This window comes from Ursus maritimus, unplaced genomic scaffold, assembly GCF_017311325.1.
Source record: "Ursus maritimus isolate PB19 unplaced genomic scaffold, ASM1731132v1 scaffold_8, whole genome shotgun sequence".
In the NCBI taxonomy this organism is placed as follows: Eukaryota; Metazoa; Chordata; class Mammalia; order Carnivora; family Ursidae; genus Ursus; species Ursus maritimus.
The window spans coordinates 48,833,020-48,857,892 of record NW_024426996.1 but is presented as its reverse complement, the minus strand read 5'-3'; the positions used below and the strand labels follow the sequence as shown (position 1 = coordinate 48,857,892).

At 42.5% G+C, this 24,873-nt stretch overlaps 1 protein-coding gene across 1 annotated transcript in view; it reads right to left on the bottom strand.

Moving 5' to 3' along the window:
* Positions 1-24,873, bottom strand: part of PHOX2B (paired like homeobox 2B) — a 41,126-nt gene that overhangs the window by 10,461 nt on the left and 5,792 nt on the right. The window contains exons 4-6 of the mRNA XM_040624916.1: positions 24,678-24,873; positions 10,797-10,988; positions 7,697-7,822 (exon numbers count right to left, since the gene is read on the bottom strand). The exon at positions 24,678-24,873 is cut by the window's right edge and continues 1 nt beyond it. Of these exons, the coding sequence (XP_040480850.1) occupies positions 7,697-7,822; positions 10,797-10,988; positions 24,678-24,873 (514 nt within the window). The remainder of the gene's footprint in view (positions 1-7,696; positions 7,823-10,796; positions 10,989-24,677) is intronic.

Sequence of the window (24,873 nt, the reverse complement as noted above, 5' to 3'; positions counted from 1 at the left end):
AAGAGAAAGAAGAGGGGAGGGGAGGAGAAGAGAAAAGGAAAAGAAAGGAAGGGAAGGGAAAAAGAGAAGAGAAGGAAAGGAAAGGAAAGAAAGAAAAATGCATTTGTCTTTTGTCATTTATGCTTAAAAAAACAGCACAGCTACTCTGAGTCTTCCATAGTTTAGAGAAGAGAAGAGAAAGAAGAGAAGAGAAAGAAGAGAAGAGAAAGAAGAGGGGAGGGGAGGAGAAGAGAAAAGGAAAAGAAAGGAAGGGAAGGGAAAAAGAGAAGAGAAGGAAAGGAAAGGAAAGAAAGAAAAATGCATTTGTCTTTTGTCATTTATGCTTAAAAAAACAGCACAGCTACTCTGAGTCTTCCATAGTTTCAATTGTTTCTAGGCTCCAAGAATGAAATAACATTTAATGTAAAGAGGTGTCAAAATAAAAGAGAGCTTTTCTTGATATGAATATCTTGAGGGAGAAACAAACTGTAAACAGGGAGACTTCCAAACCGAAAGTGGTAAGAAGCCTGGCTCTCTGCAGTTCCCGTTGAGTTTCTAAAGCTTGCATGACGGGGGTTTTGTTACTGTGATTGGTTGCTGGACACATACTTGCTCTCCCGGACTAGCACGGCTGCAGTTTACCTGTTTGTAGCTGGTGGGCTAGGAAGCTGCAAGATCTTACCGACACTAAGAAGGCTTAACTATGCTTAAGGTCAGAGTGAGCCTTTAGGGGGAAATCAGGGCAATTTAAATTGGGGTTACATGGCACTGGGTGGTTGGCTTAGAGGTATACTCAATCCTTCTTAATTTACTACTAAATGCACCGTTAGTTTTTAGTTTCATAAAAGTTTTCGTGTAAGTTGTTCTTGAAGTGGCCTCCATTTTGGTTTTTCTTTAACGGAAATTCGAGTGTGTGGGTTTGGAGAATGGGAAAAGATGGGCAGAGGATTCAGAAGGGTGCGGCACAGCACCTGGGAGCATGCGCGTTTATTTAGTCCTTATTTTATCATCATAGTTGACCACGTTCTTCCAAAAAAGAGTATTTTTTCAAAGAAAATATTATTTCTTTAAAGTTTAGCAAAACCTGCCTTCCCACCCCATGAATCGGTAGTTTCTCCTATTTCTTCCTTACGCTCTAGACAAGTGAGTTTCTGCATGTAGAGTCCTGTGAAGTGGAAAAGCAACGTTCCCTCCCTTCCCTCTCCCACTTTCTCATCTCAGATACCCTGGCTACAGATGTATCCCCTATTTTGTTTAACCAGAAATAATTGTTTAAGTATTCAATAGGTAGAAATTTTAAACAATTTTTTCATTGTTTCTAGACACGAAAAGATGCTGTAATGAGTAGGAAAAAAAGTTACCTGATAGAGAGAGAGAGAGAGATAATTTCTCCCCCTCCAAAAAAAGAGAAATATACTTGTGACTGCATAGGAAAAACAATTCTTAAAGGGAACGCTTCAAACTCTGGACTATTTGTGATGAGAGATGAAAAAAGGTATAAGGAATGGGACTTTTTAAATTTTAACCACTTTATTATTTCGGTTTTTTCCCAGCGAATAATTCCTACTTCGATTAACAATATAAACATTTCATTTTTATTTTATTTATTTATTTTTTTAAGAAATTATTTATTTATTTGACAGAGAGAGAGACAGCCAGCGAGAGAGGGAACACAAGCAGGGGGAGTGGGAGAGGAAGAAACAGGCTCATAGCGGAGGAGCCTGATGTGGGGCTCGATCCCATAACGCCGGGATCACGCCCTGAGCCGAAGGCAGACGCTTAACCGCTGTGCCACCCAGGCGCCCCAACATTTCATTTTTTTAAAATAAAGATATTTGACTTGGTAGCTGGTGGGGACAGACAGTGAGGAGGTATCACTAAAAGTTAGGGTGCATAGAAATAATGTGAACTTATTTAACGTAGCTGGACTACTATATATTGCGTACTAAGGAGAAAAGAAATTATTTATTTTAAAATTACCGATTCAACGAAAAAAATATTGAATATGAAGGAAGCATTACCTTAAATGGTCTAATTAGAGCAGACAAGTGGGTAGGATGTTTTTGTAGGGATTCTGAGGAAACCCTCTGAGCACAGGAAGGGCTTGACCACACTGATTCCTTATGGTGTTACCTACAGTTTTAATGTTTGACTTTTGTTTTCCTTATTATTATTTCAGCACTATTCTTACATGTATTAGACTGGATAAAGTTTTTTGTTTCGTTTTGCTTCCTTTTTTTTTTTTTTTTCGGTCCCATGGTGAGAAAAAGAGAGAAGAGGAGGAGGGAGTTATGTAGAAGGAAAGTAGTTGTTCATCAAAGAAATAGAGACTCTGGAGGTAATTGACAATAGCTGAAGAGAGAGAGAGGAGGGATGTGTTTAAGGAATGTCCATGTATAGATACGAGCGAGAAAATCAACAGAATAGAAATAAGTGAATTCTAGCTGTTCAAAAGCAAGGTTGAGCAGGGGAGCAGGACAGACCCCCTCCCCTGCCATGATCACCCTAGAAGAGAAGAAAGGAGGTACTTGGGTGATAAATACGTGGGTTCAAACAATTGCACAGTATTGCCAGGAGGGAGGGCAGTTGTCCTAGGGTGGCTGGGTTGCTGTCCCCAGTGACCTTTGAATGGCTAGGGACATCTAAAACAAAACAGAGTGCAGCAATCTATTAGCCTTATATGATTCTGTACGTAAGGATTTTGTAACTTGAGGAGTCCTTGTAATTGATTTAATAGTGTCAACCATTTTTTATAAGGCCTCAGGAAACCTCTATTAATCATCTCAAATTAAAAAGATGACAGAGGAGAAGTTGACTTTTCCTAAGTCAGAAAGAAAAGCTTCTCGACTCACCCAAAAGTTGTAACAGGAAAAAACATTTTGATCAATAATTAAAATCGTTGTGGACTGTGCTTGTTGCATCAAGAATCTCCAAATGCTATCTGAGGTTGGTTATTTATCAGATCTTACATATCCAAGGAGATGCAGCTTTTAATGTGACTTTAAAAGTTTACAGACCATTGCCTTTAAAATTCATCTTTATTGATTGATACTCAACAATATTGATTCTACTGTATTAGATTGAGTGGTTTATTTTAAACTACAGTGCAGAGAGCAGTACTTTGCTTGAAAACAATAAAATAATAATGATAATCATTTTTTCTCTCCCCCTCTTTTAGGCTTTGACCAGGAGAGAATAACTACAAGGAGCTACTAATTTACAAAATGTGCAGATGACCTAGTTTATTCATAACCATAGGAGTTTTAATTTATTAAGCAACAATTTAATATAAACAGTGCCTAGTAATTCTAGTTCGCTATGTGTTTTGTAGGAGAATAATGTATTACTTAATGGGGAAGATAAATCTATTATTGGAAAATTTTAATAATGAACAAAATTATGTTTGGGTATTTTCATGGGAAGTAATTAGTTGCAAACTGTCCTTCCCTGAAGTGTGGCGGTATTGGTGGCAATTGCTATTTAGCGGCGAATTTCCTGCTAAACAACCTACCCACGTCTTGTTGCGGTGGAGGGAGAGGGGACCAGGAGTGGGAAGTCCAGGCCCTGGAAGAGAGCTCATACAATGAGGTGCTCACATCCATTAGCTCCAGCCCCTGCCCCCAGCTACCACAGAGGCTATCTATAGACAGAGTAGAGATTGGCAATGAAGGATTCTTCTTCGTGGCCCCAAATAACTTGAGGGGCTGCGAAAAGTCCAGGTACCCCAGCAAACCTCTCTCCTTATGGCTTGCTAACCTGCCTAAAACCTGTTCCCCCCACTGAAAAGTTTCCTTGGCATCAAAGCATCAGTTCTAGAAGGCCCTTGGTAAAATGCAAATGTTAAACCAGAGGAGGAACATACTCATTCATGTGAATCTATGAGCTCTTGGCATTAATTGGTAATTATGTTATAGATAAGCGTTAGGAACTGGCCATGTACTATTAGAACCCCGCAGTGACAAAAGCCCAATTTAAGCCAGTTTAACCAAATAAGGAATGCATTGGTTCACAGAGCTGAGAAACCAGAGGTAGCTCACGGGAGTAGGAGGAGAGCTTCAGGACCAAGGCCACGTGGTCTGGAAGCAAACCTGACATCACCACAGTTCTCTCAACCCGTCTTCCAGTTCTGTTTCTCTCTGGGTGTCAATACAATATCCTGTTACGAAAGATGAACTTTCTCCACACACACACAGCCAAGGAAAATTAATACAGACAGATCTATACTTACGTTATCCTGGTTTAACAGTACCAACAAAAGAGAGATCCTTTCTTTCACCTAGCATCTATTCATCGATCCCTGGGAAAACCATGAGTAGCCCAGTGGGTCACATACCCACCCCTTGGATCAATCACTATTATCAGGAGGAAGGGACACAATGATGGGTTCGATCCAGGACATGTGTCTGTCCCTGTGGCCAGAGAAGAAAAACACTATGATTTAAAGCCCCAGTAGAGTCCCATGGAGTAGAATAAGAATTATCTCAAAGGGAAGGGGAACTATTACCAGACATAAAAGAGACTTAACACTGATACTCCTCACTGTAGAGAAAAAATGTCTGGAACCCAGAGTCCTGGGAGAAAGAGAGTTACTAAGGAACACTCTCTCCGAGGCTCAATATTTCAAAACACCTAGCAGAGTCCCACACGTACCTGACTTCTGGTGACAGAGCCTATTTAAAATGCCACTTCTTCCCCTTTCTTTTTGAATGCTGTCAACTGTTGCAATGATACTGTGAATCAGAAGCTCTGACTGGCTTGCGAGCCATCCCAAGGAAGCTCTGAGGTGGGTAGCTAGCTACTTCATCTGATGGCTGTGGTTTCTGAAGTAAATGGTGGCATCCGGCTTACAGTGAAAGTGACCGGTGCAAGTTATAGATATAGTCTTTGCTCTAGGGAAAAATGTTTCAAAATGTAGGATACATGTGAACTTGATTCAAAGAAATCCTCATTGGAGAATGGAAAAGCTCCGGTAAAAGGCATGTCTGGAGAAAAGCCGGAATAGACAGGATCACAGCTACGACCTTGGGGAGAAGTGAGTGAAGGAGACAGGGTATAAGATGAACAGAAGGGGGTTTCTACAGGGACAGGGGGAGACTGCAGGCTAGCTTTACCAACCTTCTCTTTCTGCCAGGACGCTCTCTTCTGAACACCATAACCCACCACACACAAGCCAGGAACCGCCTGCCCCTCCCTCACCGATCCACCTCCATCGTTGATCCCCAGTCTCAAGGAGTCACACCTCCTCACATTTCACCCTTTGTCTACTTCAGTCTTGTTTGGTTTAGGCCACCATTATTTTGCCCCAGACCTGGTGTCTCAATCTCTGATTCCTGCTCACCCCCCCACCCCCTGCCCCGATCTGTTCTCCGCACTCCAGGGCAATAGACATTGGATTGTGCTACTTTCTTACTCAAAACTCTTCACTGAGTCTGCCTGGACTCAAAATAAAGTCACAACATGGCCTCTAGGGTTGACTTCTGCAACCTCTCCTCTCAACAATTCCCCCATACCATCCATCCTTCATCCACACAGTTCTCTTAGGCCACTCTGCATTTGGGGGTTTGGGGTTTGGTTTTGGACCTTACAGCCTTTGCATATGCTGTGCCTTTTGGACCAACCATCCATCCCTCTTCTCTGTTTTCAAAGGTAGTAAGTTACAGAAACCAACAAGTGACACCTTCAATAAACAGTGTTTGTTACGGTAGAGTCTAAGCTGTTGTTAAAAAAAAAAAAGTCCCCTAATATTGCGTGGCTTGAACAGAAAAAAAGCTCCCCCATGTTTCTCCCCCATGTTTCAGCCCAGAGCTAGTCCAGGCTAGTCAAGCAGATCTGCCATCTTCAGCATGCAGCTCCCCTCCACCCCGAGACAGCAACTCTCTTTTGCATGCATCCCAGTCATCAGAAAGAATGAAGGGGCAAGGGGAGCCCACTCATTTCCTCTATAAGTACAGTTTAGACGTGGTACGATCCCATTGGCTAGAACAGACAAAGATCACATCGGGGCTCAAGGAAGGGTGAGAAATGTGTGTAGCTGGGCAGCCACATATCCAGCCAAAACTCCAGAGCTGGGTTATCAGAGGATGGGAAGAATGGATGTGGGTGAATGCAGCAGTCACGGCCGTAAAGCATGATTCCCCAAGGCTTACAGATGAGCTATGAGGCAAAAAAAAAGAAAGAAAGAAAAAAGAAAAAGACTAAATAGCTCTTCAAGGCTGTGTATAGTCCCTTTTCCCTCCTCTTCAGAAGCACCACCAGCTCAGTATAGGGAAGTCACCTGTGGGGGAAATGGGCTTAGAAGCTCTCAGGAGGGGAGGAAGGCCAGAAGCAGAGCCAATATTCAGTCAAAAAGCACCAACATGGCCGTGCTGGTCGTTAAAACATTAAAATATAGCAGTACCATTCGGTAAAGAATCACTTCTCTAAGACCTGAATGCCTGCCTGTGATCCTGGCCATCCCAGGTCCTCTCTCACCCACTGAATCCACTCCAAAATAAAGACAGAAGGGCACTGGACAGAGGTTATTGAACCTCGTCCTTATTTTCCATTTGAAACCTTGCTTTAGATACACAAAACCTGAAGATGAATTGGTTCTAGTTCCATGACGCATAACATCAGGGAACGTGACCCCTGTGGGCAATATTTATTTTGCTAGAGGAGAAAAAAGCTCAGCTCATGAGTGAGAGACACTCATGCTATGTGTCCAAAACAAGACTTTAAGAAATTAAAATGTGAGAAAGATACAATTAATGAAATAGTCCACCCAAGGATATCTTTGGAGCATCAAATCCCCCCTTTAGTAGGTTAGAGAGGTGTGATGGAGTGGACAGAACATCGGATATGGGGCAACCAGGCCTGGGTACTAGCTCGGAATGGTGAAAAGAAGGGGTTTGAATCCCAGTCCCTTGTTTACAATATGTATGACTAGTCTCTACATGGGTAGAATGGGAAATAATAATATTTACCACAAATTGCTCTGTGGCTTGAATGAACTGGGTATTCTGGGTGACTGGCATGCAGTAGGCACTCAATAAAAGTAAGTCTTTTGCTTTTATTCTTCTTTCTTATCCTCCATCTTCACTTTTTTCCTACTCTTACCCATGCTCCTTCCCCCCCACCCCGGTGTGTGTATGCATCTGTACACGTGCACACACACACACACACACACCAGCACAAACCAACACAAGAATTTGTAGTGGGACCCCAATCAGGTCACTTAATATATATGTCTCCGTTTTTCAACATGAAAAGCAGAGGTTATGCAGGATTTCTTTTTTTTTTCTTTTTTAAGATTTTATGTTTTATTTGAGACAGAGAGAGAGCACAAGCAGGGAGGAGAAGCAGAGGCAGAGGGAGACGAAGACTCCCAGCTGAGCAGGGAGCCCAATGTGGGGCTTGATCCCAGGACCTTGAGACCATGACCAAGGACAGACGCCTCGCCGACTGAGCCACCCAGGCACCACTACACAGGATTTCTTGTGCGGTGAGATTATTAACTTGCAGCAGGCTACAGATGTGGAGGGCTGCAGGCTGTCGTCAAGAGGAGTGAAAGGAGGTGACAGATTGACTTAATTTTCCATTCGTCACTCGTAGCTTCTACAGCATAGCTAGCAAATCCATCTGCACTCAACGTTTCCGTCACGTGTGGATTAAAGCAAAGACTTGTGATACTGGGTATTACCAATCATCACGTCGAACAGCCCTATCTTTCAGAACACACCTGCCCAGAGTAGGTGGTCAACAGCATCTGTTGAGTAGAAGAACGGATTTGCGCTGAATCTACTGATCTCGGAAGGCAAAAGCAGCACGAAGTAGGATGTATTTAAGGTATGCGTGGGCTTATTTCCTACGAAACCCAGACGAATGTTGGAAAACAGAAAAATGAACCAACTCATGAATTATGCTGAGGTTTTACACTTCTCTCGAGCTGGCAATTGTTTTCAGAAGGAAGAGCCTTCTGCCTCTGTCATTGTCAGCTAATAGATGAAAATGTATGCTTTTCTAAACGTGTATTTGAATTTCTAAAGTCTTATGTTTCACACCAAGCACCCAATTTCAGTCAGCATTTCCACTTACTAAAAGGAAGTAATCGATGAATAAACTTTGTTTTTAGAGAATTACCTTTGGGAAGGGAAGTAGAAATCTATGCATAATTCATGGATTGGCAAGTGATTCTTCTGTGTTTCTTTAGCATTGCTCGCAAAGAACACCTGGCCCAGAGGAGCAAACTACCCCATTCTCTGCACATCCATCCCCAAGTATTTGTTGAGTGTCTTCTGGACTCTGTGTTAGAGAAGTTCAGGGTGGTGGCAAGAAACCATTAGAGAAAGGGGAGGGATGTAATCAAGAGTTAAGTTTTAATGTTATCAATAAAACACGTCCTTGAAATCAGATACCTTTGGGGGTAAAAAATTAGAAGGCTAGAAAAAAAGAGAGGTGTGTGGCTGGTGCCTCACCACGTGGCCCTGTTAAGGAATTTAGATCTTATCCTGTAACAACAGGGAGCTGTTAAGAACGTTCAGTGGCACATGCGGGGTGATGGACATCTGTATTTTGGAAGGATGATGCAGACAACTCATGGAGGACGAATTGGAGGGGATTAGCTTGGAAGGAAGGAAGGAAACCGAGAAGACCCTCACGATGGCCCAGGTAATCGAGGTGGTGTGGGGAGCTGCGGAGGTGCTGAGCTCAGGCCATTTGTCTGAGGATGCTGATTAAAGGCCGGTCCAGGGAATGCGGGGGAGGGGGGATCGATAAATATCTGAGGACAGGCAGGGGAGAGCACCTCGGTGTCAGGACTGACAATAATACTTAAATGGCTCTTAAACAAATTTCAGTGATAGGTTAATTTCAGGGTGAAGCAGTGAAGTTGGATGCTTTTCCTTGCTTCTTCTCATGGTGTTTTGTTTTTGTTTTTAAGATTTTCTATTTTTAAGTAATCTCTACACCCAGCGTGGGGCCCGGAACTCACAACGGAGATCAAGAGTCGCGCACTGCACTGACTGGGCCAGCCAGGCGCCCCCTTCTCATGGTGTGTTAACTAAAACGTTAGTTCATTTCTGTTTTGTATGCGTGGAACACTGGTCTGCTGTTTGTCTAAATGACAGTACTATTTGGAATTTTTTTGTCTCAAGAAAGCTGTCATGGTTTATTCTTCGTGACACCTCCACTCACCTGGGGCAGGGGTGGGGCCTCTGGAAGGGAGAGAGGAGACAACAACTTTTATTTGCCCTAAAACCTTGCATTGTTTATCTCTGTAAAGATAAAATGAACCTTGTTCTCTCAGTTTGGGCAAAAAGACAAAAACAAAAACAACCCACAGCCTACTTAAAACAAGTTACTGTTTTAGGAACCCCACAACTGAAAAGCACTGCATCCTTACTTCCTCATCAAGGCACACAGTAGAATGTTCTGTTCACAGAGTACGGTCCGTGTGCCACTGCTAACCGTATTATGTAGCCATGGTTCTTTTTTCTTTTTAAAGATTACGCAGTCCTTTATGATCTCTGTTTCTAGGAAGTCATGCTGTTTTATAATAGTGGTAAGCAATTCCCTTTTAACATAAATGTATTTAGGTAAAAAAAATGAGGCTAATGGAAAGGGAAATAGTCGATGACACAGAGGTCCTCCAATGTGTCAAAATTGCAAATGTGGTAAAGTGCGTGAATGAAGTCTGGGGAGTACTAGACCCGCAGGCAGAATAGGGGATTCCGAGTCCGAAGATTCAAGTCCCACCTTGGTTATAAATAAATAATCATGGTTTTGAGCAAATTGGGTGGTTTAGTGTTGCTGAATTCCATCTGTGAAATGGGGACTGTAACATCTACCTTGTAGGATCTTAATCGAAAGAGGCAAAGTATCTGATGGCACTTTGAAACCTGCCTGGTGCATCGGGAATGTTAGTTTTTATTGTCATGACAGGTGCTGCGAGCTCTGATGTTCAGCCACTGATTTACAATTGCTTTCCTGAGACATAACTGTAGCGCAGGGAGCGCACCTCCCCGGCACCACGCGAGCGAGCGTTCTGTGCTCTAAAATGCATCTGTTGCTTCCTGATGATGTTGTCAATCTTTAGGGGAAGGAATTTATTGATTTGTTTCCCTTAGAAGTGCTTCTGCGAATTGATCTGGCCGTTTTGATGTTGCAGGCTTGCTAATGCCTCTGCTGTCCCTGGCTGTGGTTGGAAATGATCTTGCTGCAGGGAAAAGGCCGGATCATTCTGACACTCTGGGGTCTGGCCTGGCTCCTCCACGTCTGAATGGTCTCCGAGCTACTGCTTAACTCCTGCAGGGTTCTTGTTATTGAATAACAACCAGTGAGCTCAGAATATGCTCTGCTCCCAGCAGCATTTGGGGCTGGAGGCCGATGGGTATTTTTATGTGTATTTCCCTTGTTTAAAATAGCCAAAGGGGGAGGGGTAAAGAATGTCATATATGCCCTGGATACTCGTCATTTCTGTAATTTTTCCATTCCAAACATAGGTATAGTGGAAGCAGCAGAACCGCTGGATAAAGGGCATGGGGTTTTGAATCCAAATTTCCACCACTCATTCCCCAAGCGATCTGCTGCAAGTTATGTATCCCCATCCAAACCTGGGCATATCCAGCTGGAAAATGGGAATAATAGCACGTACCCATAAGGTTGCTGTGAGGACTAGGTGAAATCAATCATACTCTGACAGCATGTTTGAGACCTATAAATAAGTTTGGGGACATTGTTGGCCTTTGGTTAAGTATAATCCATTTATCACCCGCAACAGATGTCCCAGGCACAGACGGAAAAGCGTTGGCNNTCCTGAATTAATCTACTACAATACTTACCGAGGTGGGGTGGTGACTTGGGCACTGTGCTGGGGAAGAGGCAGTGACCATTTGCTCCTAGGAAAAAGTCTTGGGTCGCAAAGATGGAGGACCTAATGACATAGTCCTTGTCATTTGGAGCCAAGCTCCTAAAGTCAACCTCATGTGGCTCTTCTGGCTCTCCTGCTGTGTGCTGGGCTCTGCGGAAGGCTGCTTGAAAGACGAGAGATGGGCAAGGAGAGGAGGACCCGAAGTAGACCCCATGAGGATCTTACCCATGCCAGAGCACCTTGGGATCCTTCTTGCTCCATCTCCTTGGGGGTCCGGGTAGACCCTGGCCGAGGTGAACACTCAGTAAGTATTAGCTGGTGGCAGGCTGTGCTTTAGAACCTATACACTCATGCACGCAACAGCAAAAGGCTCTTGAATCACACACAAGACTGTGCGCAAATACGAGCTTGTGCGCAGTCAAGACCCTCTTGGGTCATGAGGAAGATTTTATGCTCTAATGAATGAGTAAGCACGAGATCGCTGTGTAGAACCGCAGACAGTAGAGCGGGGTAGACTCCGGAATCGAGCTGACCCGAGTTCAAATCAAGTTGCAGCTCTGCTGCTTACCAGCTGTAGGAACTTAAACAAGCTCCTTAATCTCTTTAAGTCCTGGTTTCCTTACTTCTAAAATGGGGGTAATTATAGTACTCACCCCATAAGATTGCTGCCAAGATTACATGTGTGTAAAGCTCTTAGTACAGTTACTAGCGCGTGATAAATCCTGAATGAAAGTTAATATTATTACTCCTGGCTCCTAGGAGTGGGTTTCCTTTTTCATGAAGGTAAATATGTGTCCAGACCTGTTGCAAAAAGGTTATTTACTGTGTACCTAATCCCCCTAATCTAGTCCTTCGTCAGGTTGCTTCATGTTTCATTGTAAGGTATTTTGAGAAGTATAGATGATGCTGACATGTGAGTTTTTGTAAGAAGACACAAGTTGCATTTTGAGGAGTTGATTTTTTGACTTTAAGGTAGTTGTGTCTTTTTGTTCACCCAGGATTCTCCTGTTCCGAAAGTTTCTACTCAGAAGGAGAGAACCACATCTAGGGGATAGCCCTATGGTTACTCTCTCTTTGGTGGGACTGTTGTTCAGCACTGTTAGCACTAGGATTGGGTAGGACTGGTTTTCATGTCATTCTAGTGGAAAAATCTGTTCTGGGATTTCCCAGTGAATCACAAGGTAGGCAGTTCATGTGGGTAATACCCAAGCCCATCAACATTTTCCAGGGGAATAAAAATCTTAAGTGAACATCATACTAATGGTGTTGCAAAATGATTATGGACTTTGATAACAATGGACCTGAATTATCTTATCCATCTGCCACTTACTGGCTCTTTCAAAAAATCATTTAAGTTTCCCCAGCTTTGTACACACAATAGCCTGGAGTGCCATTCTCACACCCCAGTCCATCTGGTGAATCCTACTTGACATCCAGCACAAATGTCAACTCTTCAAGGACACGTCTTATATTTGTTAAGACAGTGGTTCAATTGTTTACATAGACCAAACAATTGCCACTGGAATAAGTTTATGTATTTATTTCTCTGCAAAAATCAGTGAAGGGTAATAGGATGGTTCTACTCCAAGGAGTAGTCCATGAGCCAAGCACCTTAAATTTCACCACCATGTCTACATTCTACTCTACAATAAGAAGAAAAGAAGTTGAGGGTAATTAGCTTTCTTTAAAGGTCAAGACCTAGAAGTGGCACCTATCACTTCTGGTCACACCTTGTTGGCTAGAACTTAGGCATATGGAAATGTCTAGGTCCAAGGGAGGCTAGGAAATGTAGTTTCTGCCTGGGTGGCCATGTCCCAGCCAGTCTAAACTCACAAGGAGACTATTTATCAGGGAACAGTTAGCAGTCTCTTGTCACATTTTTCCTTTCCCTTCAAGGCTTCGTTAGGAAAGTTAGAACCATGTTGCATGCCTTTATGGAAACCAAATACTAGGCAGCCATTAAAAATAAGGCAGATTGGGTTGCCTGGGTGGCTTTGTTGGTTAAGCGTCTGACTCTTGGTCTCAGCTCTGGTCTGGATCTCAGGGTCATGAGTTCAAGGCCTGCATTGATGATAATAATTTTTATTATTTAAAAAAAAACAAGGCAGATCTACAAGTTTTGACAAGAATGACCTTTGGGATATATGGTAAGTTAAAAAAAACACGCACAAAATACAGAAATTGAGTATAATGTAATGGCGTTTGTGCTCATATATATTGACTATCTTAAAGACACAAAAGAAACTAATACTGGGGAACAGAAGTAGGAGGGAATATACTTTCCATTGAATAACCTTTTAAATCATTTGAATTTTGTGTGTGTATTACCTCTGCAATTTTTTTAAAACCTTGAAGTCACTGAATTATTCAGATATATTTCTATTACTTATGACAAACTACTTTTTCAACAAGTAGGAAACCAATCCTAACTCATCCTAGCACTAATAGTGCTAAAAGACATCTCACCAAAAAGAAAGTAACCACAGGACTATCATCTAAATGTGGTTCTCTTTTTCCAGGCAGAAACTTGATGAGCAGGAGAACCCTAAGTTAATGATTGTTTTAGGGCCGGAAAATCAGCTCCTCAAAAGTCAATTTGTGTCTTCTTGAAAACCCATACACCAGGATCGTCTATATTCCTCAAAAGACTTTACAACAAGCATGAACCAAACTTTCAGGTGGGCTACCCTGATTCCTGCTAATAAATGTGTGGTGAAAATTTAGTCATTTGAGAATCTTTTTTAAAGATTTTATTTATTTATTTATTTATTTATTTATTTATTTATTTATTTATTTATTATCAGAGAGAGAGCACACAAGCAGGGGGAGCAGCAGGCAGAGGGAGAAGCAGACTCCCCGCTGAGCAGGGAGCCCAATGCAGAGCTCAATCCCAGGACCCCAGGATCATGACCTGAGCCAAAGGCAGACTTTTAACCAACTGAGCCACCCAGGCGTCCCGTCTTTTGAGAATTTGTAAAGAAATTACTTGTTTATGTTTCACTGGACTTGAAGAAAATATCGATAAAAGTGAAAGAATGCTCTTGGGCATTTTTCAAATATTCTCTAAATTTGACTTCTTTTCCTTCAGTAGACGATGAGAATGGCCCTACAGAAGAGTTCCCATGCATGACTGCTTCACTATGGTCAGGGACAGGGATGCTTCAAATATTTGACTATTTAACAGCTCTCCAGACTTTCAGTGACTAGGTTGAAAAAACTACCACGACATAAGGCAAAGGTTCCACCTTGGGGTGCCTGGGGGGCTCGGTCAGTTAAATGTCTGCTTTCATTTCAGGTCATAAGCCCAGGGTCCTGGGATTGAGCCCCACATCGGGCTCCCTACTTAGTGGGGAGCCTGCTTCTCCCTCTCCCTCTGCTGCTGCCCCTGCTTGTGTTCTCTCTCTCTCTGTCAAATAAATAAAATCTTAAAAAAAGAAAAAAAGCTTCACCTTAAGAATTTTTCGCCTACTTTGTTTTGAAATCAATATTGTAGAACATAACTAGCCTAAAAAAAAGAAAAAGGATAATTGCTTAAGAAAACAGTAAGATTTTCCCCTCTCTTCCCTCTGTTCATTTATGATTTTCAGACTTAAGACCAGGATGAAAGTGTATAGGAGTTATGCCTGCAAGAAATAGAGGATATCACACAGGAAGACAAAATGATGGTGGGTTTCCTTTATTAGTCTCTGCTTAAAACAAAACAAAACAAAACAAATAAAACTGAGAAATGAACAAGTCTGGAGGTATCATGCTTCAGGGTTACCAACTATCCTACAAAACCACAGTGATAAAAACAGTGTGGCACTGGTACAAAAATAGACACATCAATCAATGGAACAGAAAGCCCAGAATTAAATCCCAGCATATACGGTGAACTAAAATTCAACAAAGAAGCCAAGAATATGCAGTGGGGAAAGAATACTTGCTTCAACAAGTGGTGCTGGAACATTGGAGAAACACATACAGAACCGTGAAATTGGACCCCTTCTCACACCACTCACAAAAGTTAGCTCAAAATGGATCAAAGACTTAAACATAAGACCCAATACCATAAAACTCCTAGAAGAAAACACAGGGAAGAAGCTCGTCAATACTGGTTTTGGACATGACGCCAAAGCGCAAACTACAAAAGCCAAAATCAACAAATGGGACTACATTAAACTCAAAAGCTTCTGTACAGCAAAAGAAACAATTAACAAAAGGAAGACAACCTGCAGAATGGAAAAAACTTTTTGCAAGCCATATAGCAGATAAGAGGTTAATCTCCAGAGGCACCTGGGTGGCTCAGTCATTTAAGCAACCAACTCTTGATCTCGGCTCGGGTCACAATCTCAGGGCTGTGGGATTGAGCCCCACATGGGGCTCTGTGCTCAGTGTGGAGTCTGCTTGAGATTTTCTCTCTCCCTCTCCCTCTGTCCCTTCCCCTCCTCATTCATACATGCTCACTGTCTCTCTCAAAATAAATAAAATCTTAAAAAAAAGATGAGACAACAGGTGCTGGTGAGGATGTGATGAAAAGGAACACTTATACATTTTTTGGTGGGAATGTAAATTAATCCAACCACTATGGAAAACAATATGGAAATTCATCAAAGGATTAAAAATATATCTACCATTTAATCCAGCAATTCCACTTCTGGGTTTATACTCAAAGGAAATAAAAACGAGATTTTTTTTCAGGTTTTAAACTTCTTATTTGCATAATATAAAAATTGTATATTCCAATAATTAAAATCATTTGAACAAAAAAAAGATGGCTCTCTGGTTAAACTGCACTTTACAGCCTGCCGGACACCTTGGACCAGCTTGGTTTTTACTCTAGATTTTTCTATTGATCCCCCCCAGCTTCTTTTTTTCACCAAGATGCAAGTTCTTTCCCCGCCCTGCCAGCTAGACAGGCAGATGGGAGAGGCAGACTCAGCCTCCACTGTCAGTAGTTCTCAATTCTTTAATGTGAAAGGGGGCAGCAGAGTCATTTAAACTTGATCTCACCTCTTTGCCTCTTACAAAGTTAAACAACTGAAAGAAGACATTGCTTGTGAAATACACAGTGCACACTGGTGGCACACATCTCATTACAATTTACCTGCTTGCTTCTCCTGCTCAATCATGTCTTTTGAAGGCAGTGGATTTTTCCCTTGTGTTTCTGTCTTCTTCAATTTCGACATCAAATTTCTCCATCTCAGCCACACTGAGTTTGTCAGATGTGGTTGCCAAGGAAGCCGAGCCAGGCATGAGCAGAGTCTGGTCTGTGGAGTGGCCAACAAGTGCCTAAAATCAAGACTTTGACAAGGTATTTGCACTCCCTTGCTTATCGCAGCATTATTCACAATAGCCAAGATATGGAACCAAGCCAAACGCCCACCAGTGGATAAAGGGATATTTTTAAATGTGGTACATACGCAATGAAATATTATTCAGCCATGAGAAAGGAGGATATCCTTTTTTTTTAAAGATTTTATTTATTTATTTGTCAGAGAGAGAGAGAGAGAGCACAAGCAGGGGGAGCAGCAGGCAGAGGGAGAAGCAGTCTCCCCACTGAACAAGGAGCTCAATGTGGGACTTGATCCCAGTACCCCGGGATCATGAATGCAGACACTTAACCAACTGAGCCACCCAGGCATCCCAGGAGGATATCCTTTCATATGCCGTATAGATGGACCTCAGGCACATTATGGTAAGCGAGATAAGTCAAACAAAGAAAAACAAGTACTATATGATATTACTTATCTAAAGCATTAAACCTATAAAAACAGAGTAAAATGGTGAAATCTAAAAACGTTAAACCTATAAAAAACAAAGTAACATGGTGGCTACCAGGGGATGAGGGCTGGGGGGATAAGAATGATGGTGTTTAAGGGTACAAACAGTCAGTAAGTAAATAAGCCATAGAGATCTAACGCACAGTATAATGAATATAGACAATAATATTGTACTGTAATTAGTAGTGTGAGTAATGTGATAAATATCACTACATCAGAAATCATATTACAATATATAAATGTATCAAAGTAGCATGGTATAAACTTATATGATGTTAAATGTCAAATTTGTTCAGTAAAAAAATGAGATATAATTCACATATCATAGAATTAATTCACCCTTTTAAAGTATACAGTTCAGTAGGATTTAGTATATTCACAAAGTTGGGTAGCCATCACCATGATCAGATCCCAGAACATTTTCATCACCCTTTCTACCCTTTGGGACATTGGCTTAAGGTGTGAGCAGCAGGCTAAGGGCAGTACCAGGCTCTAGACTGTCAGCTCGGTGAATCCTCTGGACTACGGGACCCCTTAGAGAATGAGGCTTCGGGATCAAAGAGACAGGGGTTCGGAGCCCTTAGCAGCTCTGGGATCTTAAGCAAGTGCTCATTTTTCCTGTTACTTGGATTCTTTTTACCTGTAAAATGAGAATCATATCTACCTCAAGAGTCTTGAAAGCCTATAAGACATAACAGATGCAAAACAGCTAGCCGATCGTCTAGCACACAGTAAGGACTCCAAAAGCACAAGCTCTCGGGTCTCAGACAAACCGGGTTTACACTCCACTCTTGCCTGAGGTGGCCATGCCGCTGGGGCCTTCAAGAAATTAAGTTTTACACCCAGGCTCTTCCTGTTCTGGAAATCACTGCTTAAATCATCGGATAGCAAATAGCAAACAGTCATCCATTTGGTTCCCTAATGAAATTATGTCCAGGTAAGAAGCCTTTATTTCCCCCTTGATGTCTGACTTTTCCCCAGAGGGAGATCTTTGACATGAAACACATGGCTAAAGTAACATCATTGCTCAATCCCTTGGCCTTAGGGTATGTTAACAAACCAAATAGCTTCAGGTTCAGACAAAAAAATAGAGTGAGTGACAGCTAGGCAAATGAAAAATTCCTTTTCTTTCTTTCTTCTTCTTTTTTTTTTTAGCCTTTTTAGCATATTGGTTAAGAGGCTGGGCTTTGGGTTGAGTCCTGACTTTGCCATCAGCCGTGTGACTTAGACAAGTGACTCAGTAGCATTGAACTTCAATAGTGCAAAGAAGGAAAGCACCACCTTCATCCCAGAGGGCTGCTCTGGGGAGCGCTCAGCACAGTGCCTGTCTTGTGTAAAATACTCAATAAATAGTAGGGGGACATTCAAGTCCCATTGAAACCTTGGAATCATCTCTTCTTCTCCTGGGCTGTCTCACTGTCTCCTCCACCCAGCCAGTGGTCTTTAAAATCCTGGACCTTTCTTTGTTCAGCTTTAGGGGGTTGTTTTATTGTATTTTTATCCTTTGAAGAAGCATTGTTAGGTTTAAAACTTTTCTACCATTTCTTCCACCTGTAGAATAAATGGATTACGTGCTCTGGTCCTAATGAGAGATTCTGAAAGTCAGAGCTTCACAGAGAGGGGAGAGCACCGTGCTTCTATTGATTAGCCAGGAGCTCATAGCTTTTTGGTGTGCCATAGACCCCTTGGCAGTCTGGTGATGTCCATACCCCCCTCTTAAGATAACACTTCTAGGGGTCCTGGGAGGCTCAGTTGTTTAAGCGTCTGACTCTTGATCTCAACGTCCTGAGCTAAGTCCTGGGTTGGGCTCCACACTGGGAGTGGAGCCTAATTAAAAAAAAAAAAAAATAGTTAACACTTTTAAATGCAAAAACTAAAATGCATAGGATTACAAAAGAAGCCAATTAAAATAAAATTGTCAAAAATGTTTTAATTTTTTTTATTTATAAAGGTTTTTTAAAATTCCAGTGTAGATAACATACAGTGTTATATTGTTTTCAGACATACAATGCAGTGATTCAACACCTCCATACATCACCCTGTTCTCATCATGACGAGTGCTCTCCTTAATCCCCACCACCCGTTTCACTCATCTCCCCACCGACTACCCCTCTGGTAGCCATCAGTTTCTTCTCTATAGTTAAGAGTCTGTTTCTTGGCTTGTCTCTCTCTCTCTCTCTCTCTTTTTTTTCTTTTTGCTCATTTGTTTTGTCTCTTAAATTCCACAGATGAGTGAAATCATGTGGTATTTGTCTTTCTCTGACTGACTTATTTTGCTGAGGATTATACTCTCTAGCTCCATCTATGTTGTTGTAAATGGCAAGATTTCATTCTTTTTTATGGCTCAATAATACTCTATTGTATAACCACATCTTTTTTATCCATTCATCTATCAGTGGACCCTTGGGCTGCTTCCTTAATGTATGATATAGTCATATATGTGATTCTTCCATGTGTGTGCTTTATTAAGATATTCAATAACAAGGTCTAGTGGCTAGGCTAATAATTACTATAATTTCAAATTAATGATGAATATAAATAATATATTGAGATAACTTCAAAAACACTAATGGGAAATGAAAATATCTGTGATTTCCATTGGTGACAGTCACAGGTACTAACAAAAGATGGCTTTGTGGTCTACACTCATCATTGAAGAAATTGCTAAATTTCAGGTAGAAATTACTAAAAATATATATGTATTTTTTTCATATCCTTTTTGAATTCTATTCATGAACCCAGGTTAAGAACCCCTGAACTAAGCCAAGACTAACTCAATCCAAAATGTCTACCACGGTGATAGGGATATGGCCAGAGGCTGTTTTCAGATAATCCTGTCTACTGGCCTAGGGAAGTAGGCTTTGCCTTCCAACGTGGAAGTACCACTGGGTGAAGGCATTCACTCATCATTTATCTGTGTACCTTTGTGAATACTCCTTTTAGAAAAAAGGCTGGAAAATTAAGGATTCAGGTGGGCTTTTGCCATTTGCGCCATTCATCTGTCATGGCGGTGATACATGAGCCTAGAGGTTGACATCTATTCCTGACATCCATTCCTATCCACTGACCAATGTTCCGCACTTCGTAGATGTAACTGCCCTTTGCTCTTTCATGTTCTGTGCTTCTGGCTACTCCTTGTCTTACTCACTTACCAGAAAGATACCATGAACTATAAATATGTTGCCTTGCAAAGAACATTCTCCCTCCTCCTGGGGATCCCAAAGCCTGCCCCCTTTCAGGCCTCAAACTTCATTTTGAATCTGGCTGGGATTCTCATTCCAACACCACTCTTCCCGTTGCCTTTTCTAACCTTCACCTTCCTTTCTGAGTCTTTTTGCAAAATAGGATCTCCTTCCAGGTCTGGAAATATCTGACTTTGGGGCTAAAATGAATTCTTCCCCTGGCAGAGACCATAAAGAACGTGGGCTGTGAAGACAAACCAGCTGGGGTTGAATTCCTGTTGCAATACTACTAGCTGAGTGACCCTGGTCATGTTACCTAACCCTTCTAAGCCTCAGTTTCCTCCTAAGAAAAAAAGGGAAACTACTTTTCTCATAGGGTAGTTGTGAGGACTAAATGCTTGAAAGCTTAGGGAGCACCTGTGTGTCTCAGTCTGGAGAGCATCTGACTCTAGATCTCAGGGTTGTGCATTCAAGTCCCACATTGGGTGTGGAGCCTACTTAAAAAAATGAAAAGAATATTTAAGAGGCGCCTGGGTGGCTCAGTCAGTTAAGCATCCGACTCTTGATTTTGGCTCAGGTCATGATCTCAGGGTTGGGAGATCAACCCACCCACATCTGGCTCCATGCTGGGCGTGGAGCCTACTTAAGATTCTCTCTCTCCCTCTACCCCTCCCCCCACCCCATACTTGTGCATTCACTCTCTCTCTCTCTCTCTAAAAAAATTTAAAAATTTAAAAAAAATAAATGTTTTAAAGCTTTTAAGCTTAAAAACACCTGGCAGAGAATGAGCACTCAGTAAATGCTAGTAGTTATTTTGTCAGCCCTTGGCTATGACTGTCACCCTCAGCAAGGTTCTCCAATGCCAGCCTTTGCATATTTTTCACACTCTGTGTTCCTGGGCCATTGACTTTAGTGACAATTGAGGGCTCTTTTTAATCTTCTGAGGCCGGAGCTAGGGAGATCAAGAAAGAGTCTAGAAGTTACGTCATCATCATTATCATCCTCATCATCATCTCTGACAACTTCTTGCTATGCTGGACACTTACACATTTTGTTTAATCCCACCAACACCGCCCACAGGTCTGTATTGTTATTCACATTTGTAGTTGGTAAATCAGGCTCAAAAGAATTGAGTTATTTGCAATCCAAAGTCACGAGGATCCTTTCCCTGGATTAAGGATCATCTCTGTCTAGCCACAGGCTGCCTGCCTAAGGATGTGAGGTGGCCACAGAGAAACATCTGAGCTGAGCTGTGGACAGCTACTATTTGCTGGGTTATCTGCTCTACTCTGAAACTGCTCTGGTTCTCTGTGCTCAGCCATCTTGAAGGAGACTTGGCTTAGAGGTGGCCATCTGGCATCAGCTCATGCAGCTTTTGTGAAGTCACATGTGGTCCCCGAGTTGCCAGGAAAAAGGATGCCTTGATGAGCCAAAATGCAAATTCTCTAGGAGAGGAAAAGTGAAAGTGAGCTTGTTCACACTGTGCAGGGCTCCAAGGAAATGACACAACTCGAGAGACACAGTGTCCTGCCACTAGGTTCCATCATATTACGGGGGCATTATTTTGCATTTGATCATAAACTTGCCTCCTAATAGTTGCTTCTTTGACCAGTAAGAGAGGCAGAGGTGACCCAAGTTAAAAACAAGCTGATATTTAAAATACTAACGCCGGGAGCCCCCAGACATTAAAAATGCAATTCTCTGGGAAGCCAGAGCTGTGTGGGGATGGGAAGCATATTTTCCTCATTAATCTCCAGTTTCCCTTATCCTGGAGCTAAGTTGCTCAAAGCAGGTCAAGGCCAAGAGAAGGGGATTTGGGAACCCTTATCTAGTTCATGCCCATGTGAAAGGATTTCTAGGAACTTCACTGAGGTTTCTAAAACTCCTCTTTGACTATTTGTCTTTCCTCTTCCTTCTCTTTCTCTTTCCTTCCTCTATTTCTTATTTTGTTTTTTCTCCTGGTCTTGCCTTCTCCAGAACGCCTGCCCCATGGTTCTGCCCGTCAGCTTACAGAGGCTTACTTGGTGTCCCTCAATGCCTAAGGGAAGGCTAATTTTCCTCCAGACAAGCCTAGGACTGGGTTACCTGGGCTTTGAGTGTTCTTTTCATCTATAAATTCCTGCCCGCCCTTTGCCTCTCCCAGACCTTGTAAATTACATTTATAAACAAGGACTGGAGTCTAAGGGATCTAGCAATTGCTGGCATTTAAACCAGCACAATTAATGCCATTGTACAGAATATTGTCTTGGGGAATTTGCATAGGGCATTTAGAGATACATAGGGCATTTGTTGTTGTTGTTGTTTTTTAAGAAAGACTATTTAAAAGCCCTTTAGAAAAACTGTTAGAAGTTAGATAAGATCCAAATATTTGAAAATTCTAAATGAAATCTGCTTGATTTGATGCAAGCCATATTTGGGTGCATGAGGTGAGAAGCTCTAATAAATTCAAGCCAGATCAGCAACTAATCCTTAGACCAGAGCCACCAGACTGTGGGCTCCCCTCAGATGAGAGGAACTGAGTCATCTATTGATAAGGCCCAGAGAAGTACCACAGAGTTCTCTGCTCGAAGAAGGTGGCCCAACCAAACAGTCCAAGGAAGAGGCAGAATTCCATCTAGGGGCTGTGGTGATGATTCCTTCCTTCCAGAAGGGGATCACTGAAGCTGCCATCACACCACCACCACCACACACACACACACACACACACACACACACACACACACACACATCTGTTTTCAAAGTAGTCCCAATTCTGGAACCTTCCCGTTTGGGTTTCTTAAAGTGTCGTTCAGTGGTTCTCATATCCTCTACACAGCTCCTTAAAACATGTATTGCTGCACACACACCCCCCCCCAGGGTTTCTGATTTAGAAGATCTAGGACGGAGTCTAAGAATTCGTGTGTCTAACAAGTTCCCAAGTGATGTTGATGCTGCTGGTCCAGGGACCACACTTTGGGAACCACTGGTGTAGTTAATGGGCAGGCTCTGGAGTCAGATTTCCTGCGTTCAAAGACCAGCCCCATCACTCATACACTGGGGACTCTTGAGCAAGTTAACTTGTCTGTTGCCTTAGCATCTCATCTGCTTAAAAGACAATGAATATAGGAATTGTACCTGCGTCCTGGTGTTGTTTCGGGGGGTAGATGAGATAATGCATGGAAAGCAAAAACTGCTACATGGCAGTGCTCACTAATTTCAGTAGTTGCCAGTGTCATTTCTCCAAACACACCAACATTGCAGAGCTGTTCTCAGGCCAAGGCCATCCTGGTCACTTGCCCACACAGAGACCTTCCAGGGTGCTGGCATTCTGCAGGGCTTAAGGAAGCTGGACTTGGACCTCACCAGATGCCATTGGTCCTGAAAGCACGTACACTACACACAAACCCCCACTTTTGAGTCTTTCTCAAAGTCGGGTTTTTGAAATCCACCCTCCCTGCCACTGAGTCCTCTGGCCTCAGCGTAGGCACCCATGTGAACATTTTTATCAACACCTGGGGTTCTTTTGTGCTCGGTGAGTGAGAGACAAACACGGACCAGAAAATCTTGCCTGCTAGCCCAAGCACTAAATTTTATATTGGCTGCATTTGGCTGCATGAACTTAGACTCTCTAACCCACTTGGGCTTCCAGAGACTCGGCGGCTTCTAGATATTTTGTACAAATTTCCTCTTCTTCTGTCCTCCCTTATCTTTCCCAAAATTAAATTAAAAAACAAAACAAAAATGAATCAAGGAAAAGTCAAAAGAGTTCAATTGCTAGACTTGCTTTTTGTTTTTATTATCAACAATCAAGTTAATGGTACACTCTTGGAAAACTATATGCACATGTAGAAATATTTCCCTTTTAAATAGAAGCATTCATTATAACACATATAAATAAATTCGAAAATCTGAAACATAACTTATAACGCTTATGTTCACAAACATAGTCCAACAAGAAGAAAAAAGAAATCAGACAGACATGCACCTGATAACAAAAATATATACCATTGTCTGAAACGTGGTCTCTCTAAACACAAAGGAATTGAACCCGTGAGAACCTTATTACTCCATAAAGACACGCCATAGAGACTACAAGAAGAGAAAACATTATACGGTCACGTAGAGGAGACGGTCTGTACTGATATTAACACGATACAATTGAGTCACAGAACACAGTTGTAGAAAGACACCGAAAAAGTTAAAGCCTCAACATTCAACTAATATCTATAGTTTGTGCCTTTTAAAATAAAAAAAAAAACAAAAACAAAAAACAAAAAACAAAATCCCAACAGAGATGTCTAATCTGCTTGAAGAATGGAATCATCAATATACAGTCCATCCACCCTACAGGATGTGAGTCCATTTCGGATCAAACAGCAATGCGGACCGAGACACTTCTGCAAACTTGTGTGTATGCCTTTCTTTGCTCGGTAGATTTGTCTGCAGTCGGTTGCGTGGACTGCAGTTGACTCTAACCCAAAGCAGTGCCAAGAAGTTCGGTGAAAGCTGGTGGAAGAAGAAAACGCCAGTGGGGGTGACGGGAGAGAAAAAAAGGGAAGAGTTGCGAAATATGAGACCGTTTGCAGAGTTTGTGGATGAAAAGGCATCTCATGTATAGGGCGTCTTTCAGGGCCGAGTGGCTGCAAAGATTCGGGGTTGGGAGTTGCAACTGTGTGGGGTTCGGATGCGCTAACGGCGGGATGGTGTTTGGCGAGGTGGGACAGGCAGGCGGGAGCGAGGAAGTCACCTTGGCCGCGGGGACAGTCCGCTCGAGTCGTCGCCCGCGGCAGCCCGAACCCAAGGACACGAAGGGAAGGGGGGCTGGAAGGCACCCCTACTCTCCCTTGAGGAGGAGCCCCAAGAGAGTCTGTGCTGTCAGGAGGGGTTCACAAGACAGATGTTCACAGCCTCCCTTCTTCCCCACCTTACTTTTTTCCCCTTGGATTTTAAAACCTTTCCGTGTTGTTGGTTGGCTTGTTTTTGAAATGATTGCCGCCTTTCTAAATCTTTTTTTTTTTTTTGGCCCAGCCTTGTCCGGGGCCCCGGCCGCAGCCAGGCCTCCGGCCGCCGCCGCCGCCGCTGCGGCCGCCGCCGCCGCCGCCGCCGCCGCCGCTGCCGCCTGTGC